The 22,715-nt window shown below is 58.5% G+C and overlaps 1 protein-coding gene across 1 annotated transcript in view; it reads left to right on the top strand.

Annotated features, from left to right (window-relative positions):
- BCL7A (BAF chromatin remodeling complex subunit BCL7A) overlaps window positions 1-18,788 on the top strand; it is a 28,150-nt gene extending 9,362 nt beyond the window's left edge. Inside the window, exons 3-6 of the mRNA XM_062182445.1 lie at window positions 2,447-2,543; window positions 6,938-7,105; window positions 12,670-12,791; window positions 16,208-18,788. Of these exons, the coding sequence (XP_062038429.1) occupies window positions 2,447-2,543; window positions 6,938-7,105; window positions 12,670-12,791; window positions 16,208-16,279 (459 nt within the window). The 3' untranslated portion in view covers window positions 16,280-18,788. The remainder of the gene's footprint in view (window positions 1-2,446; window positions 2,544-6,937; window positions 7,106-12,669; window positions 12,792-16,207) is intronic.
- Window positions 18,789-22,715: the final 3,927 nt, after the last annotated feature.

Genomic DNA, 22,715 nt, shown 5'->3' with positions numbered 1-22,715 from the left:
GAGAGCTGGACTGGAAGAGGAGCAACCGGGACAGAATCCAGTGCCCCAACCAGGACTAGAACTCGGGGTGCCGGCGCCACAGGCGGAGAATTAGCCAAGTGAGCCATGGCACCGGCCAGCAGGCTCCGTTCTTGACCGCTGATTGCAGCTCACCCTGCCAGGGCCTCTGTTATCCCTTCGGGTTCCAGCCTTGGCTCCTGGACGCACTAGGGCCACTGTCCCCTGTGGGACCAAGGCTCAGTCCATCTCTGTGTTCTGCAGGAAGAGCAGAGAAGCTAGGCTCTGGAAGGCAGCTCCCCGACGTGGCCCCTGCTCTCAAGGAATTCCTAAACTCACTGGGGAAGATAATTATAGAATAGCATGGAACAGACACCAGGGCCAAACAGAACACGACCAAGGAGAAAGCGTAGCGTGCGGGCCGTCGGGAGGACAGGGCAGCGCCAGGCTGGACAGCCAGTGCCTGGATTTGGAGTCAGACAGGTGACCCACTCAGCCAGGCCTCAGCTCCTCTCTTGTACAGAGGGTCAGTGGACCTGGCTCCTGGGGTTCCTGCACCAGAGCCAAGGCCACACAGCACTGGGAGGACACATCGCAAGTGCTGGCCACGCAAAGCAGACTGAGTGCTGAGTCCCCGCTCGGCTCAGAGCTGTGTGTGTCAGACGCCGCCTCCCCACCCTTCTTTCCCCACTGGGCAGTAGTTCCCAGCCCAGCTGAGCATTTGGTAAAACGCAGATTTTTTCCCAGGGGCAGGCAGTGTTTGGGCCCACTGTGCCCCACATCCGAGTACCTGGCTTTGATGCCCAGCTCCGGGCCTGGCTCTGCCTTCTTGTTTTTTTTTTTTTTTTTTTTTTTTTTTTTAAGATTTATTTATTTATTATTTGAAAGGCAGAGTTAGAGGCAGAGAGAGAGGCCTTCCATCCATTGGTTCACTCCCCAAATGGCCACAATGGCAGGACTGGGCTGATCTGAAGCCAGGAGCTAGAAGCTTCTTCTGTATCTCCCATGTGAGTGCAGGGGCCCAAGGACTTGGGCCATCTTCTGCTGCTTTCCCAGGCCATAGCAGGGAGCTGGGTTGGAAGAGGAGCAGCAGGGACTCAAACCGGCGCCCATATGGGATGCTGGCACTGCAGGCGGCAGCTTTACCCGCTATGCCACTGCGCCGGCCCCCACCTTCCTGTTAATTCTCCACTGGGAGGCAGCAGTGATGGCCCAAGTAACTGGGTTCCTGCCACCCAAATGGGAGCCCTGGATTGGGTTCCTGATCGTAAGCATTTGAGCAGTGAACCAGGAGATGGGCAATCTCTCATTCTGTCTTTGCTTCTCAAATAAATAAAAATTAAAAGGGGAATGCAGGTTCCCAGACCCCACCCCTGAATCTGAATCCCTAAGGACCAGGCTGGGAGTCTGCAGTTTGGAGAGACAGGAACAGCCGATTCGTAGATGTTTACACCATGTTCTGTGCTTTAGAATGCTTGAAAATGTCCTTTCAAATAGGCAAAACCTGCTAAAAAGATTCAGACGTTACTTTCAAAACACTGCTTCTGAGGCTCTCCATGTGCCATAAAATGCAGTCTGGACGTGTGCGGACGGAGCGTGTCCACGTTCACTGCACATGTGTGATTCACGATGCCGAGCGTCCACGGCCCGGGAAGAGCTCGTCCCGCGGCAGCCGTCGCGTCCTGTCCCCGTGCCCCTCTTCTCCCGTAAGCATCTCTCCACGGGTCTGCCTCTCAGTGTCTTCTCTGGAGCAGCACCGGGTGCCCACTTCTGTTTATCCTCCACGAGGGAGCCTGCACGGGCGCCTGCACGTGCGCGTCCTTGGTGCACCCACTCTTGCTCTCTCGCAGATCGCCCCGCACTCGTGTGAAGAACTGCTCTCTGCCTTGTGGAGTCACGTCACAGTGAATGAGTGTGCTACCATCTACTTAGCAAGTCTTTTACCCACCGACAGAGTCAGGCTGTTTCAAACAGCATTCTACAATCCCCATCTTAGAAAAGCCTGGAAAAGCACCCGGAAACCTTTTCCTTTACCACTCCCTCCTCCTGGGGCCTCTCCTAACTCTTCTTCCATTTTGGTGCTAGAAGCCAGCTGCCTGCTCTTGGAGAAAGGCTCCCTGGGGCCTGAGCAGGTGGAGGTGGTAACCAGCCCTTCCCTGGCTCACTGGCGTCACCCTGCACCTGCTCTGGGCTGACACTGCCCATGGCTTTTCTCTAGTTGCTCCCTAGAGGAGGAGGCTGTTCCTGCCAGCCAGGGGATTGTGCACCTGCTCATGATGGCCCCACCGGCAGGTGGGATTATTTCTCAGGGTGCTCGAGCTGGGCCAGGCACAGTGCAGCCTCCAGAGGCAGTGGACGGAGCAGAGCATTCACACCACTCCCCGGGGCCTCACGCCCCGGGCACACACGCGATTCGCTGACTGGGTTTCTGCTCCGTTTTCCCCCGCAGAAAAACAAGAATAAGAAAAAAGGCAAAGATGAGAAGTGTGGCTCGGAGGTGACCACTCCGGAGAACAGCTCCTCGCCGGGGATGATGGACATGCACGGTGAGCTCCCGGCCGCCCTGGGCCCTGGCACAGCCTCGGTTGTGTTTCTGTTTCTCAGGCAGGTTTGTTCACATTCCAGGCCAGGGGTGGGAGGGCTGGGCAGCACCAGGTGGCCTCTGTGCCAAGGGGAAGGCTGGGGAGGAGAGCAAGTTTCTCTTCCCAGCGCCCCCAAGCCAAGAAACACAAAGTAAACCAGAAACAGAAAGAGAAGCCCCTCTTCTCAGCCAGTGACAGAGCCTGGCGGAAGACGCTGCCCCAGCCCCGTGGGCCCAGGAAGGTTTTGGGGACGCCCTCTTCTTTCTCTCTCGTCGTCCTGGATGTCACACGAAGACCAGATTCTCCATCTCCCATTTTTCCTTTGGCTGCTGGAAAGGTCGCACACAGATTTCTGACTGCATGGCAGTGGCTCATGGACCCCAGCCTGGACGGCCCCCGCCCACGCCCTCATGTGCTCCAGGCTGCCTGCCACTGTCTCGCAGTGCTCAGGCTTGAATCGTCCTGTGTGCAGCTCCATGAAGCGCTCACAGGCTGCACACACCCAGGAGCCCCAGCCCAGATCAAAACACCACGGCCCTGCCAGTCCCCAGCCAACCTGCTCATCCCCTCTGTGTCCCTACCTGTTCTAGGAAGACCAACTCAGGGCTTTAAGAAAAACTGGGTGAGCCCCCAGGACTGCTGAGGCAGGACGTCCGCGTTGTCGCTGTCCTGAGAACCCAGGTCTGGCAGCCTCTGGTGGCAGTCCCCTAGGGGGCTGGGCCCTCAGCCCACCTGGTTCACCTGTGCCTCCCCTGCCCGGGCCACAGGGACAGGCGCTTGCAGCTCCTGCCTCCTCCATCTCTCCCTCCCCCTCTTTCTCTTTCAAAGAGTTAATTATTTATTTAAAAGGCAGAGTGGCAGAGTGAGAGTGAAAAAGAGATTTTTTTTCATCCACTGCTTCACTCCCCAAAAGGCTGCAACAGCCAGGGCAGGGCCAGGTTAAGTCAGGAGCCAGAAGCATCTTCTGGGTCTCCCACATGAGTACAGGGACCGAAGCACCTGGGCCATCTTCTGGTTTCTCAGTCACCGTTAGCAGAGAGCTGGATCGGATGTGGGGCAGCCAGGATATCAACTGACACCATATAGGATGCTGGCACTGCAGGCAGCAGCTTAGCCCATTACACCACAAGGCCGGCCTCTAAATTTTTTTTTTTTTTTTTTAAAGAAAAAATCTTAGGGGCCGGCGCCATAGCATGGTAGATTAATCCTCTGCCTGTAGCACCAGCATCCTATATGGGCACTGGTTCTATTGCCGGCTGCTCCTCTTCCGATCCAGCCCTCTGCTGTGGCCTGGGAAAGCAGTGGAGGATGGCCCAAGTGCTTGGGCCCCTGCACTCACGTGGGAGACCCGGGAAGAAGCTCCTGGCTCCTGGCTTCGGATCGGTGTAGTTCTGGCCATTGCAATCATTTGGGGAGTGAACCAGTGGATGGAAGACCTTTCTCTGTCTCTCCCTCTCACTGTCTGTAACTCTACCTCTGAAAGAAAGAAATAAAATCTTTAAAAATAAGAAATAAAAAAGAAACAAAGGAAGAAAGAGAAAGAGAAAAAAAATCTTGGCTCTCCAAGGATCTTGGGCTGTTATCTCATCTCTGGCCTTCAAGTCTGCTTCGTTTCCACCTGTAGAGTGCAGACAGTAATGCCTCCTGCATGAAGCCATCTGAGGATAAAACAGGCCGATTCCTCAACAGCCAGGGCACGCCGACAGTGGGTGTGTGCAGAGCTGCCCCAGGGTGCCGGGCACCGTGTGCCGACAGCGGGTGCATACAGAGCTGCCCCAGGGTGCCAAGCACCGTGTGCTGACAGCGGGTGTGTGCAGAGCTGCCCCAGGGTGCCAAGCACCGTGTGTGTGCAGAGCTGCCCCAGGGTGCCAAGCACCGTGTGCCGACAGTGGGTGTGTGCAGAGCTGCCCCAGGGTGCCAGGCACCGTGTGCCGACAGCGGGTGTGTGCAGAGCTGCCCCAGGGTGCCAAGCACCGTGTGCCGACAGCGGGTGTGTGCAGAGCTGCCCCAGGGTGCCAAGCACCGTGTGTGTGCAGAGCTGCCCCAGGGTGCCAAGCACCGTGTGCCGACAGCGGGTGTATGCAGAGCTACCCCAGGGTGCCAAGCACCGTGTGCTGACAGCGGGTGTGTGCAGAGCTGCCCCAGGGTGCCAAGCACCGTGTGCCGACAGCGGGTGTGTGCAGAGCTGCCCCAGGGTGCCAGGCACCGTGTGCCGACAGCGGGCGCGTGCAGAGCTGCCCCAGGGTGCCAAGCACCGTGTGGAATGCTCCTCGTGCTTTGTCTCCTTGGGCTCCCACAACAGACAAAGTCACTCAGGCTTAGAAAGGGGCATGACCTGTCCAGTGAGGACGATGGGACTTCTGGTGCCAGTGCTCGTATTTGAGGTTCTGGGAGGATGGAATCCAGGTTTTCTGACCACTAGCCAGGGCTCAGTGCTGCAGAAAAACTTAAAATGCCGAACATACCAAGTCCCCAGGCACAGCGGCCATGTTTACCTTTCCTGTTTAGAGCAGGTGCAGCCAGAACCAAGTCCCACAGAGTATCTGAGCACGAAGGGGATGTGGGTCGGCGAGATTTCTGAAGGCCCCAGGTAGAGGACGGGCACAGCAGGAGGTGAGGAGCGGGAGCAGGCTCCGCCTTCCGCTTGTTGGTCTGCAGCTCCAGCGGGGTCACCTGTTACCTGGTTACCAGGCTGCGCTCGTGACACATTAGGGCTTGCTGTCACTAATTAACACCACCACAGGCTGGAACCCAGCTTCTTACACATGCACAGGCCTGTCTTGAGTAGGAGAGAAGTTTAGATTTTCTTAGGGATGATCAGGAGTCTGCATTTTTTTTAAGCCCCTGAATTCACAAGAGGATGGTTTTGTGTGACCAGCACTCCCCTAGAATGCGTAAAATAGACCAAATTGCTATCAGGAAGGACGGCCTGGCTGCCTGGTGTTTCATCAGATGGGGCGCTGAGCAGCCCGGCCTCTGTTTACCCGTCTGGAAAGTGAATGTGTGAGCATTCCCGGTGGTTTTTGGGGAAGGTCCGATGGAGCTACTGTAGATGCTCGCGCCTGGTGCCCGCTGGGCTGTCTGGCTTTCTCGCTCACTTTTACAAAAATTGCTTTGTTCCCAGGTGCAGCATGGCCTAGAAAGTCACGTCAGATTGTGGTGTTATTTTTGAAATCTTGACTTGGCTGTGCAGTCTGAAGTGACCCTGTGTACCGCAGGACAAGGGGGTGGGGCGCCCTGCACCCCAGCCCTGCCAGCACCGATGCTGCTACCACGTTAGCCTTCTTTCCTCTTCTCCATTTATTATGAAAACTCCTCCTGTAAAGAGTGCAGAGAGAGAGTGGGACGGAGCCCCAGATGCCCACCGCCTGGGTTTTCATGAAACAGGGTGCTCTGTTTGCCTCCTTTTTTCCTTTTAACGTGCTAAGTGGAATTTACATACAAGAATCCATAGCTCTTGAGTGTGAAGTTCAGGGGGTTCTGACAGTTGTTTACAACCTGTGCCTGAGGCGTTTTAAAGAAAATTTCCTCTGTTATGATACTGAAGTCTGTCCCTGAACACTAAAACCTGCATTGCTAAAAAACACCGTTCTGGGGCCACCACTGTGGCGTAGCCAGTTAAGCTGCCACCTGCGATGCTGGCGTCCCATATGGGATCCGGCTGCTCTAATTCCAATCCCGCTCCCTGCAAATGTGCCTGGGAAAGTAGCAGAAGTTGGCGCAAGTCCTTGGGCCTCTGCAGTCACACGGGAGACCCAGGTGGAGTTTCAGGCTCCTGGCTTTGGCCTGGCCCAGCCCTGGCAGCTGCGGCCTCTTGGGGGCTGTGCTAGTGGAAGCAAGATCTCTTTCTCTCTCTACCTCTACCTTTCAAATAAATAAATCAATCTTCACAAGGAAACTAAAAAATGGCCACCCACTGTGCCAGCATCACCTGGAACTCACAATAATTCCTAAATAGCTGCTGAAATCCAGACCCTATTCAAATTCCCCAGTTGTTCCAACATGTGCCACGGCTGGCACGGTCAGAGCAGGGGCCGCTCCGTCCCTGGCAGCCCACCCTGCTGCTCCCCTGCCTCCTGCGGCGTGGAAGAGGTGGCGACGCGGCTGCCCACCCCGGACATCAGCCCTGGGGCTCCGTGGAATCACATGGAACGTTCTGGGCCCCCACGCCAGGTGCCCGGGGTCTTGGCCCAGCGTCCCCGGAAGCGTCTGGACGTGTTGGGCCGGCGAAGGCAGGCGGCTGCCGTCGATACAGCCTCTCCTAGGGCCCGTGGGGCGGTCCCCGTGGGGTCGGCTGTCCCGCGGGGCTCCGGGAGCCGCCACACGGTCTCATCCTGCGGCTTTGTCCCCTCACACAGACGACAACAGCAACCAGAGCTCCATCGCGGACGCCTCCCCCATCAAGCAGGAGAACAGCAGCAACTCGAGCCCGGCCCCAGAGCCCAGCTCCGCCGTGCCGGGGGACGGCACCGAAGCCAAGGCGGACGAGGCGCAAGCCGACGGGAAGGAGCATCCGGGGACTGAAGGTAGGGGCGTGGCGGGGCTCGGGGCACCGCCTCCAGCTGGCGCGCGGCCAATCAGGGGGCGTATGGGGAAGGGGGCCCGCCCCGGAAGGTGATGGAGGGGAGCATGGCGCCTGTGTTCTCCTGGAGCGAGGGAGCAGCACGTGCTGTGGCTGGCCTTGCGGAGTAGCAGAAGTTTTGTTTTGTATTTTTAAGATCTGTTTATTTATTTTGAAAGAGAGAGAGGTCTTGCATCCACTGGTTCACTCCCCAAATGGCCGCAACGGCCAGCGCTGGGCCCGGCCGAAGAGAGTAGCCAGGAACTCCACCCTGGTCTCCCACAGGGTGCAGGGGCCCAAGCTCCTGGACCGTCTTGCGCGGCTTTCCCAAGCCTAGCAGGGAGCTGGATCAGAAGTGGAGCAGCCCGCACTGGAGCCGGCGCCCGTGTGGGATGCGGCCCGTGACTCAGCAGGTGCCGCCGCCGCCGCCGGCCCCGCGGTATTTCTTTAGACTTGCTTTGTGAGGCACACTTGACTCACTTACGACGTTGCCTGATCCCTGAGGGGACTTGAATTCCCAGTTACTGCTACGACAGATGCAGGGAAAAAAGAAAAAAGAAAAGGAGCCTGGGTCTCTCCATGAAGACCACGTGGAGGAAATGCTGTCTGCCTGGGCTTGGGGGCAGAGCAGGTGTTAGAAAGGGGATGGCGTCCCGGGCAGAAGGTGTGACAGGTGCAAGGAGTGTGGGGAGAGGAGGCTGCAGACACCGGGATTGAAAGCCTCCCTGGTCAGCAGGGCCAGCGATCACCCCTCTGGCTGGGCTGGGGAAAGTGTGGCCCACAGCCCGGGCCCCTGCCTAGGGGTGAATGGGTTGTGGCCCGGGGCAGGGGTCTCTGGCTCACGGTGGCCGCCCCTTCCCAAACCTGTGAGGAGGGTTTGTACTGCTGGGTTGGCTCTTGGGCAAGTGTGTGTGTGTGGGGGGTCTTGTCCCCCACCCCAGGCCCCCCGGGACCTCTCCCCCTGCCTCAGAGGAGAGAGCCCAAGAATCGTGTAAATGAGAATAAACCAGCTCTTGTGGAAGCAGTCACCGTGGAGCCCCCTTAGCAGCCTCTCCTGATTCACTAGCTCATTCAGGCGGCCCCACGGATGGTCGTGGGGCGTTTCCCACACACAGGGTCCCTCGGGGAGCCTCATCCACATCTCTGCGTCTTTGCCCAGGTCAGGGTGGAGCTGCAGAGTCAGGGCCTGTGGCTCGTCCTCCAGGGAGTCCTCGGGGAGAACAGCTTCACCCTGGGGCAGGGGCGCTCAGCCCCGGCTCTGTGCCCATCGGGTCGAGTCTTTGCATGCGGCCCGTGCTGTGCGTTGCGGGCTGTTGGGCAGTGTCCCTGGTCGCCGGAAGACCCCTTACCCCTGGTTGTGACCCCAACATTTTTCTAGACATTGCTCCATCTCTGAGAGGATTGTAGCCGGGTGGGAACCAGCATCCTAACGGCTTTGCCTCAGCCTTCTGCGTATACCCAGCCCCGGGCCCCCACAGCCATGGCGTGCCCACCAGCACCTTCCTGGGGGGTGGGAGTTGTGGTCACACCCAGGCTGGCGTCGGCTGGCTGTGAGGGCTTGGATAGGCGGTGTCACCTCTCACACCTTCCTGTTTGTTTATGAAGTGGGCAAGTGAAAGTTGCAGCCCCTGTCCTGCGCTGTGAGGGTGAAGGCGGCAGCAAAGCGCTCCCCCTGGAGGCCGCGAGGAGGAAGGGCCTGGGCGCTGGGGCGGGCGTGGGCCACATCGGTAGCCACGACCTGGCATCTTTCCCACGCTGGCTGCTCTCTGCCCGTGGCCTTGCTTCTTCCGCGTGTGGGGTCTGCGGTGTTGTTGCCCTGGAGGACTGGTCAGGGCTTGGTGCTACAGTTTGACTTGGGGTTAATATTTCCCTAACTGCTGTATTTCGCTAACTGCCGCCTCCACCCACCCTCCCCAAACGCTGTGTAGGTCCAGGTAAGGACCACACAAGGGTTCCCCTCCTGGTCTGCTTGGCCGCTGGGCCTGCACCCACCTGCCCACCACCCCAGGGCCTGCCCAGGTAGGTGCCGGCTGCCTGCGGGGACAGGGAGGCCTGGCCAGCAGCTGGTGACCTTGCTTTGAACTTGTTTACCGCTAGATGGGCTCCGGCGGTGACATAATGTCCAAGTCCCCGGACTAAAATTAGGCCCCGGAAAACAGTTTCCCCTGGGTGAGTTCCAGCATCACCACGCTCGGAGGACTGGTGCTGCCCCGGCACCTCTGCCAGCTCCAGGCCCAGTTCCCACCAGGCTGCCGGGGACCCTCTGGCTGGGGCAGCTCCAGGCAGGGGGCTGCTGCCCTCCCTGTTTCTTCCTTTTTTTTTCTTTTTAGATAAATATTTGAAACTTTTTTTTTATTTGAAGTGCAGAATTATAGAGAGAGTGGGGCAAGACAGAGAGAGAGCAAGCAGGCACCCAGATGGTCACAGCAGCAGGGTCTGGGCCAGGCAGAAGCCCAGAGTCAGGAACTCCGTCTGGATCTCCCACGTCGGTGACAGGGGCCCGAGCACCTGGGCCTCATCATCTGCCTCCAAGCGCATTAGCAGGCGGCTGGATTGGAAGCTGAAGTGGGACCCAGTCACAGGCACTCGGATATTGGGTACAGTGTCCCGGGTGGCAGGGTAACCCCCTGTGCCACAGTGCCTGCCCCAGTCAGTAAAAAGTGTAAATGAAGCCAGACATATGCATTGTGCAGAGAATATAGTATTAACATGGGGATGAAATTTATGGAGATGAAATTTACCTTTTTTTTTTTTTTTAAATTTTTGACAGGCAGAGTGGACAGTGAGAGAGAGAGACAGAGAGAAAGGTCTTCCTTTTGCCGTTGGTTCACCCTCCAATGGCCGCCGCGGCTGGCACGCTGCGGCCGGCGCACCGCGCTGAGCCGATGGCAGGAGCCAGGTGCTTCTCCTGGTCTCCCATGGGGTGCAGGGCCCAAGGACTTGGGCCATCCTCCACTGCACTCCCTGGCCACAGCAGAGAGCTGGCCTGGAAGAGGGGCAACTGGGACAGAATCCGGCGCCCCGACCGGGACTAGAACCCGGTGTACCAGCGCTGCTAGGCGGAGGATTAGCCTAGTGAGCTGTGGTGCCGGCCAGAAATTTACCTTTTAAAAACATTTTTTAGAGAGATTTATTTGAAGGGGGGCAGTTGGCACAGTGGTTAAGATGCCATTGGGCGGGCTGGCGCCGTGGCGCAGTAGGTTAATCCTCTGCCTGCAGTGCCAGCATCCCATATGGGCACCGGTTCTAGTCCCAGCTGCTCCTCTTCCAATCCAGTTCTCTACTGGGAAAGCAATGGAGGATGGCCCAAGTGCTTGGGCCCCTGCACCCAAGTGGGAGACCCGGAAGAAGCACCTGGCTCCTGGCTTCAGATAGGCTCAGCTCCAGCCATTGCAGCCATTTGGGGAGTGAACCATTAGATGGAAGACCTCGCTCTCTCTTTCTCTCTGCCTCTGCTCTCTGTAACTCTGCCTTTCAAATCTTTTTTTTAAAAAATAAAAGGTTGGGTGTCAGCTCTCCTGGGGACCGTGGACCGGGCTGCAGGTGCGCAGCCTCCCTGTCCGAGGACGTTGCAGCTGTCGGCTGCCCTTTCCCAAACACTGCCGATTCCCAGCTGCTTGCTGGCTTTGAGTTCGTTCTGCTGCACCAGCACTGTGGCTGCTGTGTGCAACGCCAGCATCCCACGTCACAGTGCTTGTTTGAGTAGGTGCTGCTCCGCTCCGCTCTAGCTCCCTGCTAATGCACCTGGGAAGACAGCAGAAGACGGCCTACTCGGGCCCCTGCCGTGTGTAGAAGACCAGAGTGGAGTTCCAGGCTCCTGGCTTTGGCCTGGCCCAGCCCTGACTGTTGTGGCCATTTGGGGAATGAACCTCCTCTCTCTCTCTGCCTTTCAAATAAATGAAAAAAATCTTTAAAAATGAATAAATCAATCCACTTCTGGGTGTTTTCCCTTCAGTTCTCTGCCTTAGGGACCCCAGGAAGTAAGTCTGGGTTGTTAGTCATTCTTCAGTACTAGTTTAGTGTACTTTTTAAGAGGCAGGGTCACCTGTTACTGGGCCTTGTGTGCAACAAAGGAGCCCCCAGGTGGGATTTTTTTTTTTTTTTTTTTTTTGAAAGAAGACTTGCATCTGCTAGTTCATTCTCTAGATTCCCACAACAGCTGGATCTGGGCCAGGCCAGAGGCAGGAGCCAGGAACTCCTGGATCTCCCACATGCGTGGCAGTGACCTCCAAGTACCTGCTGCCCCCAGGGTATGCATTAGCAGGAAGTTGAAATCAGAGCCTGGGGACCAGAACCCAGGTGGCCCCACATGGAAAGTGGCTGTCCCAGCTGGTGCCTTCACTGCTTCACTGGGCTGTGCCTGCCCCTGGGGGACTGTGTTCTTCCCCCGTAAGTCTGTTCCACGCCCTGTAAGCCCCAGGTGTAAGCTCTCACCTCCTCGACCTCCAGCCGCACCGAGAAACTCGGACCGGGGCAGTGGGGAAACTGAGGCCTGAGAAATGATCCAAATCAGCAGATTCTTTCGACGAGTGATTGGGTGGCAGAATGCTGTGTAGACATCTTGTCGGCTCATAATTCTGAGATGACATGTGGTCCCCATCTGGGGAGAGGAGGCAGTGATGCATTGGGGTGCTGGCCTTGGAATCTGGGCATCGGCCCTGTGAAGTGTTAGTGGGGGCTGCCTCTGGCTGGCCTGGAATAATGGATGATTGTTACTTTATTTTTCCTTAATTCTGTGTCCTGTTACTCATTTAGCCAGAAAACCCCCCGTGCGTTTAAGAGCACTGTTCATAAAGGTGCAGTCCCTCTGCCCCCCTACAGGGAAGTGCAGACAAAAAGGAACTGCCAGTCACCTTGGCTGCCTTCTCCCTGCCGGGGAGAGGAATTAACCGTGCTTGTCCTGTGCATTGGGCCCACCAGAGGGCACCAGCTGCCCGCAGCACGCTGTGGCATCCTTTAGTTCTTCCTGGGGCACTGGGCAGGTAACTGGGATGTGGGGAGGGTGGGAGACCATGGGGCTGGTGTGTAGCCTAGCTGCTTTTTTTGGGGGGGAGGGGTAAGATTTATTGATTTATTTGAAAGAGTTAGAGGGAGAGAGATCTTCCATCTGTTGGTTCATTCTCCAGATAGCCGCAATGGCGGAGGGCTGGGGGCCAGGCTGAAGCTAGGAGCCAGGAGCTTCATCCAGGCCTCCCACGTGGGTAGCAGGGCCCCAGACCATGTTCCGCTGCTTCTCCCAGGCCATTAACAGGGAGATGGATGAGAAGTGGAGCAGCCGGAACATGAACCGGTGTCCACATGGGAAGCTGTGTCATAGGCGGTGGCTTTACCCCCTATGTCGCAATGCTGGCCCCGCCCGAATATCACTAAAATGATAAACAAGAGGCTTCCCAAGCCGCTGCACTATTGCAGCCCTGAAAGATCCCAGGCCACAGAGCTACCCGGTTCCAGGTATCTTTAGTCCTGGGCCCATCTGGCTCCAAATATCACGTGTCTGAAGACCGCTTCTGTGGTCTGCTTTTCCCGCAGATGCTTCTGACGAGCAGAATTCTCAGTCTCCGGTGGAAAACGCCATGAGCAGTTCAGAGAAAGGAGAACGGCAACCTTCTGGGGACTCGGGTCTGGCCGCCGAGTCATCAGCAATCTCTCAGGTACCTTGATCGAGCCCTCGGGGCCAGCGCGAGTGGCCAGGAGCCCACTGGTTTGTCCGGAATGGTGGAATGGTGTTCTTGTATTGGAGCAGCACACATGAGTACGGTCCTGTGTCCTGGCCTGAGTGCCAGGGCCATGGCCTCGGGGTGCCTCTGGGGGAGGAGGAGGGGCCCTTCATCTCAGCCTCACCTTCACTTTTTTTTTTTTTTTTTTTTTGATAGGCAGAGTTAGACAGTGAGAGGGAGACAGAGAGAAAGGTCTTCCTTCCATTGGTTCCCCCCCCAAATGGCTGCTACGGCCGGCGCGCTGCACCAATCTGAAGCCAGGAGCCAGGTGCCTCCTCCTGGTCTCCCATGCGGGTGCAGGGCCAAATTGGGCCATCCTTCACTGCCTTCCCGGGCCAGAGCAGAGAGCTGGAATGGAAGAGGAGCAACCAGGACAGAACCCGGTGCCCCAACCGGGACTAGAACCCAGAGTGCCGGTGCCACAGGCAGAGGATTAGCCTAGTGAGCTGCGGCACCGGCCACCTTCTTCACTTTTTAAAAAAAATATTTATTTTAAGGGCTGACATTGTGGCATAGCAGATTGAGCCGTGGCCTACAGTGCTGGTATTCCATATGGGTTCTGGTTCATGTCCTGGCTATTCTTTTTTTTTTTTTCCCCAAGATTTATTTGTTTGTTTGAAAGGTAGAGTTACAGAGAAGCGGAGGCAGAGAGAGAGAGGTCTTCCATCCCGTGATTCACTCCCCTAGATGGCCACAATGGCCGGAACTATGACTATCCAAAGCCAGGAGCCAGGAGCTTCCTCTGGGTCTCCCACATGGGTAGAGGGGCCTAAGGGCTTGGGCCATCTTATACCACTTTCCCAAGCCATGGCAGAGAGCTGGATCAGAAGTAGAGCATCTCGGTCTTGAACTGGTGCCCATATGGGATATTTTTAAAAATATTTATTTATAAATATAATACAAATAAATATTTTTTAAAAGTATTTATTTGTAAAGACTTATTTGAAAGGCAGAGTGACAGAGAGAGATGGAGACAGAGAGGCTGATCTGTCAGCTGGTTTGTTCCTCAAATGCCTGCATCAGCCAGGTCTGGGCCAGGCCATGGATATGAGCCCAGAGCTCCTTGGTCTCCACATGAGTGGCAGGGAGCCAAGTTCTTGGACCATTTTTTTGGCTGCCTTCCCAGGAGCATTAGCAGGAAGCTGGATGGAGGCGGAGCAGCTGGGACTTGAACCTGCACTCCCATATGAGACGCCGGTGTTGCGGACTGTGTCTTTCCCCTCTGTGTTGCAGCGCCTGCCCCAGTTTCTTCATTTTCATTTCTTTGAATCCACAAAAGCCTTGCAAGCGTCCTCCGGAGCTGGGACACCAGGGCGTCGCTGGGACTTGTGCAGCCGAGCCCCTCTCCGAGGCATCTCGGAGCGTCCTCCTTCAGCCCAGTCGCTGCAGATGTAGGGCTGGTGATGAGGTTAGGCGTCCCAGAGTCAGACCCCAGTTCCAGTCCCAGCTCCATCCCTGGCCAGCGCCTGGAGAGTTCCAAATCGGCATCCCAAAGCTGTGTGAGGGCGTCCCTGAGCACGACCCAAACCCCAAACCCGAAACCGGGCCTCTCCCCTTGCTCCCCACCTCCACCCAAGCTCAGGATGTGAGCAGGAGGTAGGAGAGGTCCGGTCGAACAGACAACCTGGCGTTCTGAGCGACACTTCAGGCCACACGTCTGTCTCCTGCTCTCTCCTCCACCCTCCTCCTGACTCGGGGCTGTCAGCTCTCTGGGCCTGCCCACAGGTCACTCACCATCACTTCGTAGTGGCCAGGCGCTCAGCCAGAGGGCTCTGCCCCTGACAGGGACTCTCCTAGGACACTTGTGGAACTTGTAGCCCTTTCAAAGTAGGGAAAGAAGGCAGACGTCTGGCTCAGCTGTTAGGAGGTGCCTGGGGCACCCACATCGCACGTCAGTCTGCCTGGGGCTGAGTCCCAACTCTGCTTCCTGCTGATGGGCACCCTGGGAGGCAGCCGTGATGGCGCCACCCTGCTCCCCACACGGGAGACCTGGATGGAGCTCCTGGCTCCTGGCTTTCCTCTGCCTCACCCCTGGCTGTGGCAGACATTTGGGGAGTGAGCCGACAGATGGAAGATTCTCTTTGCTTCTCTCTGTCGCTCTTTCAAATAATTAAACTAATGAGAGAAAGCTCTTCCTAGCGTCCTAACCCCTGCCTCCAGGGATTCAGAAGCAGCTCACGTAGGCTTCTCTCCAAGGCTGACGCCACATCCCACCTCCAGGCCGGGGGCCTGTCTCACGTCCCACACGGAGCACCTTCGCTGCCTACCAGGCACTGTGCCAAATACAGGGACGTAGGGTGACTCGGGCAGAGCGGCCCCTCCCCTCCCTCCTGGGGCTGACGGTGAGGCTCAATCAGGAAATGGCAGGTGCCAGTGGGTGCGCGTCCCAGTGCTGCGAGGGGAGGACAGGGCCTCGGTGCCATCACTGGCTAAGGAACAGACTGCACAGAGTCTGAAGCATGGGCTCAGGGCGAGCAGGGCAGGCTCCCTGGGCAGGGCAGCCTGCGGTGCACGGGCTCCACACGGCCGCCGGCCCCAGTGGAGGCTGGTGGACAGACTGGCAAGGGCCGTACGACGAGGAGGTTGCCCAGGTGGGTCTCCGGGGGGGATGGGATTTTGTTCTGGAGTCAGGGACGTCTTGGAGGGTTTTGTCTCCTGTGCATGGCTCATCATTTAGGAAGATGGCGCAGGCCACAAGGTGGTGGTGCAGCGACAGGTGGGCTGGGGAGCAGGCGTGCATGGAACCTGCCGACTGGTCTGGAGGGGCAGAGGACGGGGCTGTGGGCTGCCCTGCAGGCTCGGGCTTGGTCAGCGTACTCAGGGAAGCAGCAGCACTGCTCAGGGCCAGGGGGAATTTGGTCGCAGGCGATGGGGTCCTCCCAGATGCCTCAGGTGGTAGGGGCAAGGAAAAATGAGTGAAGGCATCACATATTTGGGGGTCGTGGAACTTCTTGGGAATTTGGGGACAACTAGAGACTCCTCCCCCAGAGTAACAAGCAGGTAAGGTCCGCATACACCCTGGGGGAGGGACAGTCTGTCTCCGTGCGGGTCTGGGCCTTCGTGCAGCAACCTTAGAGCTCAGAGAGCTCAACCCGACATGTACATGAATGATCGCAGCAGTGGGCGGGGGCGGGAGGGGTGCAGGGCAGAGGGAGCGTGCGGGTAGCCGTCCTGGGCTGGCCCTGTGCAGCCAGGGTGCTTTCAGACCCCAGGAGGAAGTCTCTGTCGGTCTGTGGACCCCCCGGGTCTTCACGTGGACACAGTTCCGAGTGGCACAGACGCTCACTCTTGCTTCCTTCCTCTGCCCCCATACTCACCGGCGCCTCTCTCGTTTTCCTTCTGCACCCCAGGATTTGGAGGGAGCACCGCCCTCTAAAAAGATGAAACTAGAGGTCTCCCAGCAAAACTCGGAAGAGATGTAGGCGCCCCTGGAACGCCTCCGACCCCCGTTTCCTGGAAGGCGCGTCAGCAGGCTTCATCCTAGGGCAGCGTGGCCCGAGCAATCGCTCTTGGGTGCGAACACAACTAAGAACGTTTTCAAGTTTACCAAGTGCAAATCCAAGACCGCCTAGACCGGCGTCCCTTCGCAGACCCTGAGGAACTGCGCTGTGGAGCGGACGTCGGACCTTGCCGTGGCCGTGCTCGGGGAGCGGGCGACAGCTCAGGAGTGACTGCACACTGTCTCGGAAGCCAAGAGTACATTTGTGTTGCTGCTGTATTTTTTTTTCCACTTCTCTATTTAACGAGATAAGCTATTCGAGGGTGGAACCGATCAGGAAGTCGCTTTTCGTCGGAGGCTTTTCACTGTTCAATCGATTCCTTCTGCTTTCTTTTTTTGTGCCTTGTGCCCTTGAGGTGACCTCTGGCATGTTTCCTGGTTGTTTTGCATCTCCCTTTGCAAAGTGCCCTCTTGGTTTGGTTCAGGCAGCAGCTGCCACCATGTTGGCCTCTCTCCGGCCCGCCCAGGACTCCGTGGGAACAGGCAGGATGGAGCCACGGCTGCAGAGGGGCCGGTGCTCCTTGCCCACCTGACTTCCCGGTGAGGGGGCTTGGTGGGTGTGCCCTGAGCCCTGAGTGGGGTCAGCACCAGCCTCCGGGGTCCCAGGAGTCACAGGAATCAGGACACAGCCCCTAGGAGCTGGCCTCCTCCGGCCCCTGACAGGCCCCGCGGATGCACAGAGCCCTTGGATGTTCCTGGCACTTGCACCCCATCGCCCCCTCCATCACCACACCACTTTGTCCCAGACCTCCGAAGAAGAGTCGGCTTCCCCGACGGACTGCAGGGTGGTCTCCGTGAGACGGTGACAGGGCCGGGGAGGCTGAGAGCCGGCGGCAGGCAGAGCTGGTGCTGAACTCTCTCCCATAGGATGTTGCTTGGATTTCAAATCCACGGTAACCTGCTGCCCTCTGCCTCCCCCTCGCCCGCCCCCGCCCGAGGCAAGGTTGGTGGAAGTCCACTCAGCCCTCAGAGCCCGAGGCTGGGCCGAGGCTCCTTCCCGGGACGTGCCTGTGGGGCCTCGAAGGCCGCGGAAGAGGCACCAGGGAATCGGGAAGATTTGCACACGCTCCACACGGGAGGCCCCTGGGCGGACCTGGCACGGCGTGGCCCTCTGAGGCCGGGCCTGCTCCTTGTTAATCTACACACTCCTCAGACCTTAAACCCTCTCCCAAGCTTTCTGGGCTGCACTGGAGTCGTGTGTCGGGGGTGGGGCCGCGGGTCTTGTTCTCTGGCTGATCGGTGCATCCCCGGTACCACCTGTGCTGTGAGGCGCTCTCCTGACCACCGTGAGAAGTGTCTGCAGATCCCGTTTTTTCCTAAGAGTTTCTGAGGGTGGGGCTCCTGCTATTTTCAAGGGAGCCTACTTCCTGCACTTCAAGAAGAATCAAAATGTTCCTGAATCTCAAATACCTCATGCAAAACGTCTCCTGAAATAAGGGAAGAAAAAAAAAAAAAAAACTTTGGAAAGAAATCTCCATGTTGAAGTTGGCGATGCCGAAAGGTTTCTGTCTTAAACACAAAATCCTCGGGCTCGCCCGCGCCCCTCGGGCGGTTGGTGCTGCTGCGGCCGGCGGGTCCCGGGCACGCTGAGCTCGGCAGCGAGACTCCGCGTCGATGAGACATGAATTTGCGTATTTATTTCCTTTTCTTTTTTTGGGAAACGAGAGGTTACGACCCAGACAGCTGAAGGAACTCCAGCGCACACGTGGGAACGCAGGGCGGGGGGCTGCCAGGGCGGGGGCCAGAGCTGACGTCCACAGTGCCCGGGCTGTCATTTGTTTTTCTCTGAAGTGCCTGAAGGTAGGAATGGGCCGGCAGCCAGGAGCTCCGGCCCCGCCGCGCCCACGCCAGGCAACGTGCCAGCAGCCCTGCGCACCACGCTGGCCACGGAGGCCTTCCCCGGGGATGGTCAGACTGCAGAAATCGACGTGCTTCCTTCGCCGCCGCGGCTGCCCCTCCTGCCCTGCGCCCCTCGCCCTCGCCCCCCGACAGACCTGTAACCGGGCTGGCCTGGGCGGGGGCCCTATGCGAATGCCTTCCGTGGACATCCGGCCCCGTGGCCTAAAGGGCTCCCAGGGCAGACTTACTCCCCCCAGAACTTGAAGCTGGGGAAGCTGCGGCTACACATTCCACAAAGTGCTGGCACTTAACACCCATCACCCGGAAGGCTGTTGACCGACTCACCCAGGGTGCCCTCCCATCCTCCGGCGGTGTCGTGGTTTGGAGTGTCCATTCTCGCCCAGGACCTGGTTAGAGGTATAAAGACCTTTTTTCACCGTCACCCAATTTTTTTTCCCTCTTACGATTTTTTTTTTTTTTGGTGTGTTGTACAGCAGTATAATTTTTCACTTATTTATTCCATCAGTAGATATGGTTTGTACAATGTACAATGGTTCCATTTCAGAAAATTAAAAAAAATTTCAAATCATGAATGCCGTGTGGTTTTGTGGCATCAGAGACAGTGAAACCAGGTGGGGGGGTGCTGTTCCTCGCAGGCTACCGTGGCCTCTGTGGCGTGGTGGGGTGGCCCTGAGCGCACAGGGTGGGGTGAGCTGCTGCTAGGTCGTAGGAGTAGCCAGCTGGGCTGTTAGATGCTCCCTTGTGTGGGCAAGTGTGGTTGGCTGCCTTGCGCAGGTGAGCGATCGGGACTGTCCGTTGCCTCGCTTGTGTGGCCGCTCAGAGCCCCACCTGAGCCACCGCAGGCCCGGAGAGCACAGGGTTAGCCTCTCCCTCGACTTCAGGGGCGGTGGGCCCTCCCGTGGCATCTTGGCTGGGAGCCAGAGCCTCCCGGGACTCTGCTCTCGGCTCAGTTCCCTCCCCTCTGTCAGTCTTCCAGCTGAAGTTCAGCCGTGGCCCTGGGTTAGCTGCCCAGAGGGGACAGGGCCGAGTCTCCCCCAAGGACCGCCTAGAGACCGCCTTCTCCCCCTGGGATCTTGTTTGTCCCCCTCTCCCCCCCACCCCTGTCCTTTCTAACACGCTCCCGTGTTTGTACCGGCGTTGGTTGTGCTCGGCGAAGTCAACTCCTGAAGTAGAAAGTTCAGCTCAACCAAACACAAATCACGGGGGCCTTGTCTGCTTGACAAAGCAAACTGCTGGAGCGGGCACCCTCTCACGCTCTCCCTTCTGTCCCTGTGTGGCTGTGGCCTGGCCCCCGCTGCCCGTGAACGTCCACTCCCTCTCACGCTCTCCTTCTGTCCCTGTGCGGCTGCGGCCTGGCCCCCGCTGCCCGTGAACGTCCACTCCCTCTCACGCTCTCCTTCTGTCCCTGTGCGGCTGTGGCCTGGCCCCCGCTGCCCGTGAACGTCCACTCCCTCTCACGCTCTCCTTCTGTCCCTGTGCGGCTGCGGCCTGGCCCCCGCTGCCCGTGAACGTCCACTCCCTCTCACGCTCTCCCTTCTGTCCCTGTGCGGCTGTGGCCTGGCCCCCGCTGCCCGTGAACGTCCACTCCTCCCAGGCTCTGAAGCTTGCCCTTCCTCTGTGTGGCCTGGTCTCAGGTCTCTCACTGCTGTCTTTGTGACGCTGCCTGGCTCGCTCTCCCACCTCCCTCATCACGGAGTTGTGCACAAGAGCTGGAAATCTGAGCTTTGTAGGCATTCATTCCTTCATTGAGCACCGTTGTGTGCTGGGCACTGGGCAGCCAGTGTTGAAACCCGACTGTTGGCCGGCGCCCCTGCTCACTAGGCTAATCCTCCGCCTGCGGCGCCAGCACCCCGGGTTCTACCCCCGGTTGGGGCGCCAGTTCTGTCCCGGTTGCTCCTCTTCCAGTCCAGCTCTCTGCTGCGGCCTGGGAAGGCAGTGGAGGATGGCCCAAGTGCTTGGGCCCTGCACCTGCATGGGAGACCAGGAGGAGGGTCTTAGCTCCTGGCTTCTGGCTTCTGATTGCCGCAGCGCGCCGGCCATAGTGGCCATTTTTAGGGGTGAACTAACGGAAAAGGAAGACCTTTCTCTCTGTCTCTCACTGAAAAAAAAAATAAAATAAAATAAACAAAAAACCCCACCATCACCCTCAGCAGGCTGCCTGACGCGGTGGGGGTCAGAGGAGATGTGTATCCTGATGGCAGGGGTCAGGGCGGCTCCTGGGCTGGTGGAGGAACCCCAGCCGTGGCTCTGGTGGACCAGGGCGGCTGCTGCCCGTGAATAGCATGGATTGGAAAGGTCAGCCTGGTGGTGCGGTCAGGGGAGGGGGACAGTATGCAGACAGGAGGCCAGCCGTTCGCAGAGGGCTTGAGTCTCTCCAGGAGGGAACAGGTGGGCTGGGAGAGGCAGGAGGAGAAAGCTCGGGTCCAAGCGGATGCCAAGCCGACTGCCATGGAGGTCCGCGGTGGGGCAGAGCATGGACTGCAGACCCTGACGGCCCCTTTCTCCTCTGGGCGCAGTTTTCCCTAAGACCAACTCCGGCGCAGCCCCTGGCTGTTACATTCCCCTCTTCGTCCACTGGGGGTCGCCATCACCCAGGCCCGTCCAACCAGCACGGTCCGTCTCCCTCGCTGCTGTCATTGGTTCAGGGATGGGCACATGACTCGAGATGGGCCAATGGGAGTCGGCCCTGGGATTTCTGCGGGAAATGGCGGGAAAGCCTCAGCTGCGTTGGGCTGGAGCTGCCGGGGCCGTTGTGGCTTCCACGCGGGAAGAAACCTGCCTGAGTTGACCCAGCGCAGGGAGGAGTTGTTGGACGGTGAGCCCGCGCTTCCGTTCGAGCTCTCGTTGCCAGCCGGGCCCGAGGCCAGCGTGGTCCCCGAGCTTCGCGGCTTAGCTGCTGGACTCCCGCGTGGGCTCGGGTACTTCCCCTCAGCCTCTCGGAGCCTCTCCCCAACGAGAGCCCTCGCCCCGCCGTGCTAGACCGTGGGGAGTCCCCGCAAACCCCGGGGGCCTCCTGACCCCCGAGTGGGAGCCTCCACGTGACAAGGCCACAGTCACGGGGACCTGGTTCTGGGCACTGAGGCCGCCACACCGGGGCTGTGTGGCCGCAGCACGTGCCTTGGCCTCTCTGAGCCCTGGGGCCCTCACCTGTTACGTGGGACGGCGGGACAGCGTGCCCACTCGCGTTGTCGTGTCAGGGATCTAGGGGATTCAGGCGAGGGGATGTGACGTACTCCGGGCCATGGTAAATCCGAATGTTCCCGTGGTCGTCGGTTATCCTCAGCGCGGCCACACTCCCGGGCCAGCCTCTAGCGCTGGGGCACAGGGGAAGGGGAGAACTGCCCACCCGCAGGCCCCCGCCCTTGACCTCCAAACTACACTTCACTCTCTCAAGGACTCTTCCCCAATTGATTGACGCCAGAGGGAGCCTGGCATGATGCACAGCTGAGTTGGCTGGGGCTGAGCAGAAGCCCCCCACCCCCGGGGGGGAGGGGGACTCAGGGGGAAGGGGAGACAGGGCTCACTGGACTAGGGGCTGGAGGACGCGATGCTGTCCCGGGTCCCCAGCAGGGAGCCGAGCGCCCCGGGTCTCAGAGACCAGCCCGCCAGGTGTAATGCTGAGTGGTGGCTGAGTGGTCAGAGACCTGGCCTGTCCATTACTCAGAAAGCAAAACTGAGCCCAGCCTGACTTCCGCTACGCTGGGGGTCAGGAAACCCGACCTGCTGCCTGCTTTTGTAAACAAAGCTTTATTAGAACACAGCCGCACTCATTCATGTGCAGAGTTCACCATCCCACAGCAGAAGTGACCAGTGGCAGCAGAGGCACTGGCTCCTGACGTCGGAAATATGTACCACCCGGCCCTTTACAGAGAGTGCCTGTCCCGGCCCCTCGCCCTGCCGAAAGACTCCGGTTAGAATGGCCATCATGACGATTGCCGCGAGGTGCTGGCCACCAGGCAAGGCTTTTCTGGATTTTTCTATTGACACAGAAGGGTGAACCCTCTGAACACACCTGTGTAACCAGCACCCGAACAAGACACAGGATGCTCCGGGGAGGCTGTCGTCACCGCCCCTCGGACGATGGCCTCTTCCCTGGTCTCCGCCTGCAGACAGATTTGAACTTGACATTCCCGGACTCGCAGGCACAGTGTGTGCCTTTTGTGCCTCGCTGCTTTTGCTCAACACTGTGTGTGAGGATGCGTGTCGCTGTCGCGTGCCCTCGGAGCCATTCTCGCTGCTGGAGAACACTGGCGGCTGAGGCTCCTGGGAGGTGCTTGTCCGTTCTCCTGCTGCTCTGTGTTCCCAGGTTGTGGGGGGCAGGAGGCCATTGCGAAGACGCCATGATCTCACTTCACCCTGGGTTGCAGCCTGGGAAGGGGTAAGTGCAGTGCTGGGATGCCACGTGGGCCACCTGCGTCGCATTGCACAGCGCCTCGGTTTGTTTGTGTTCCAGCTCACGCCTGAGCCCAGCTTCCTGCTAACGCACACTCTGGCAGGCA

The sequence above is a fragment of the Lepus europaeus genome, chromosome 23 (assembly GCF_033115175.1).
Source record: "Lepus europaeus isolate LE1 chromosome 23, mLepTim1.pri, whole genome shotgun sequence".
NCBI classification, from domain to species: Eukaryota; Metazoa; Chordata; class Mammalia; order Lagomorpha; family Leporidae; genus Lepus; species Lepus europaeus.
The sequence above is the reverse complement of the archived record's forward strand: the minus strand, read 5'-3'. Positions and strand labels throughout refer to the sequence as shown.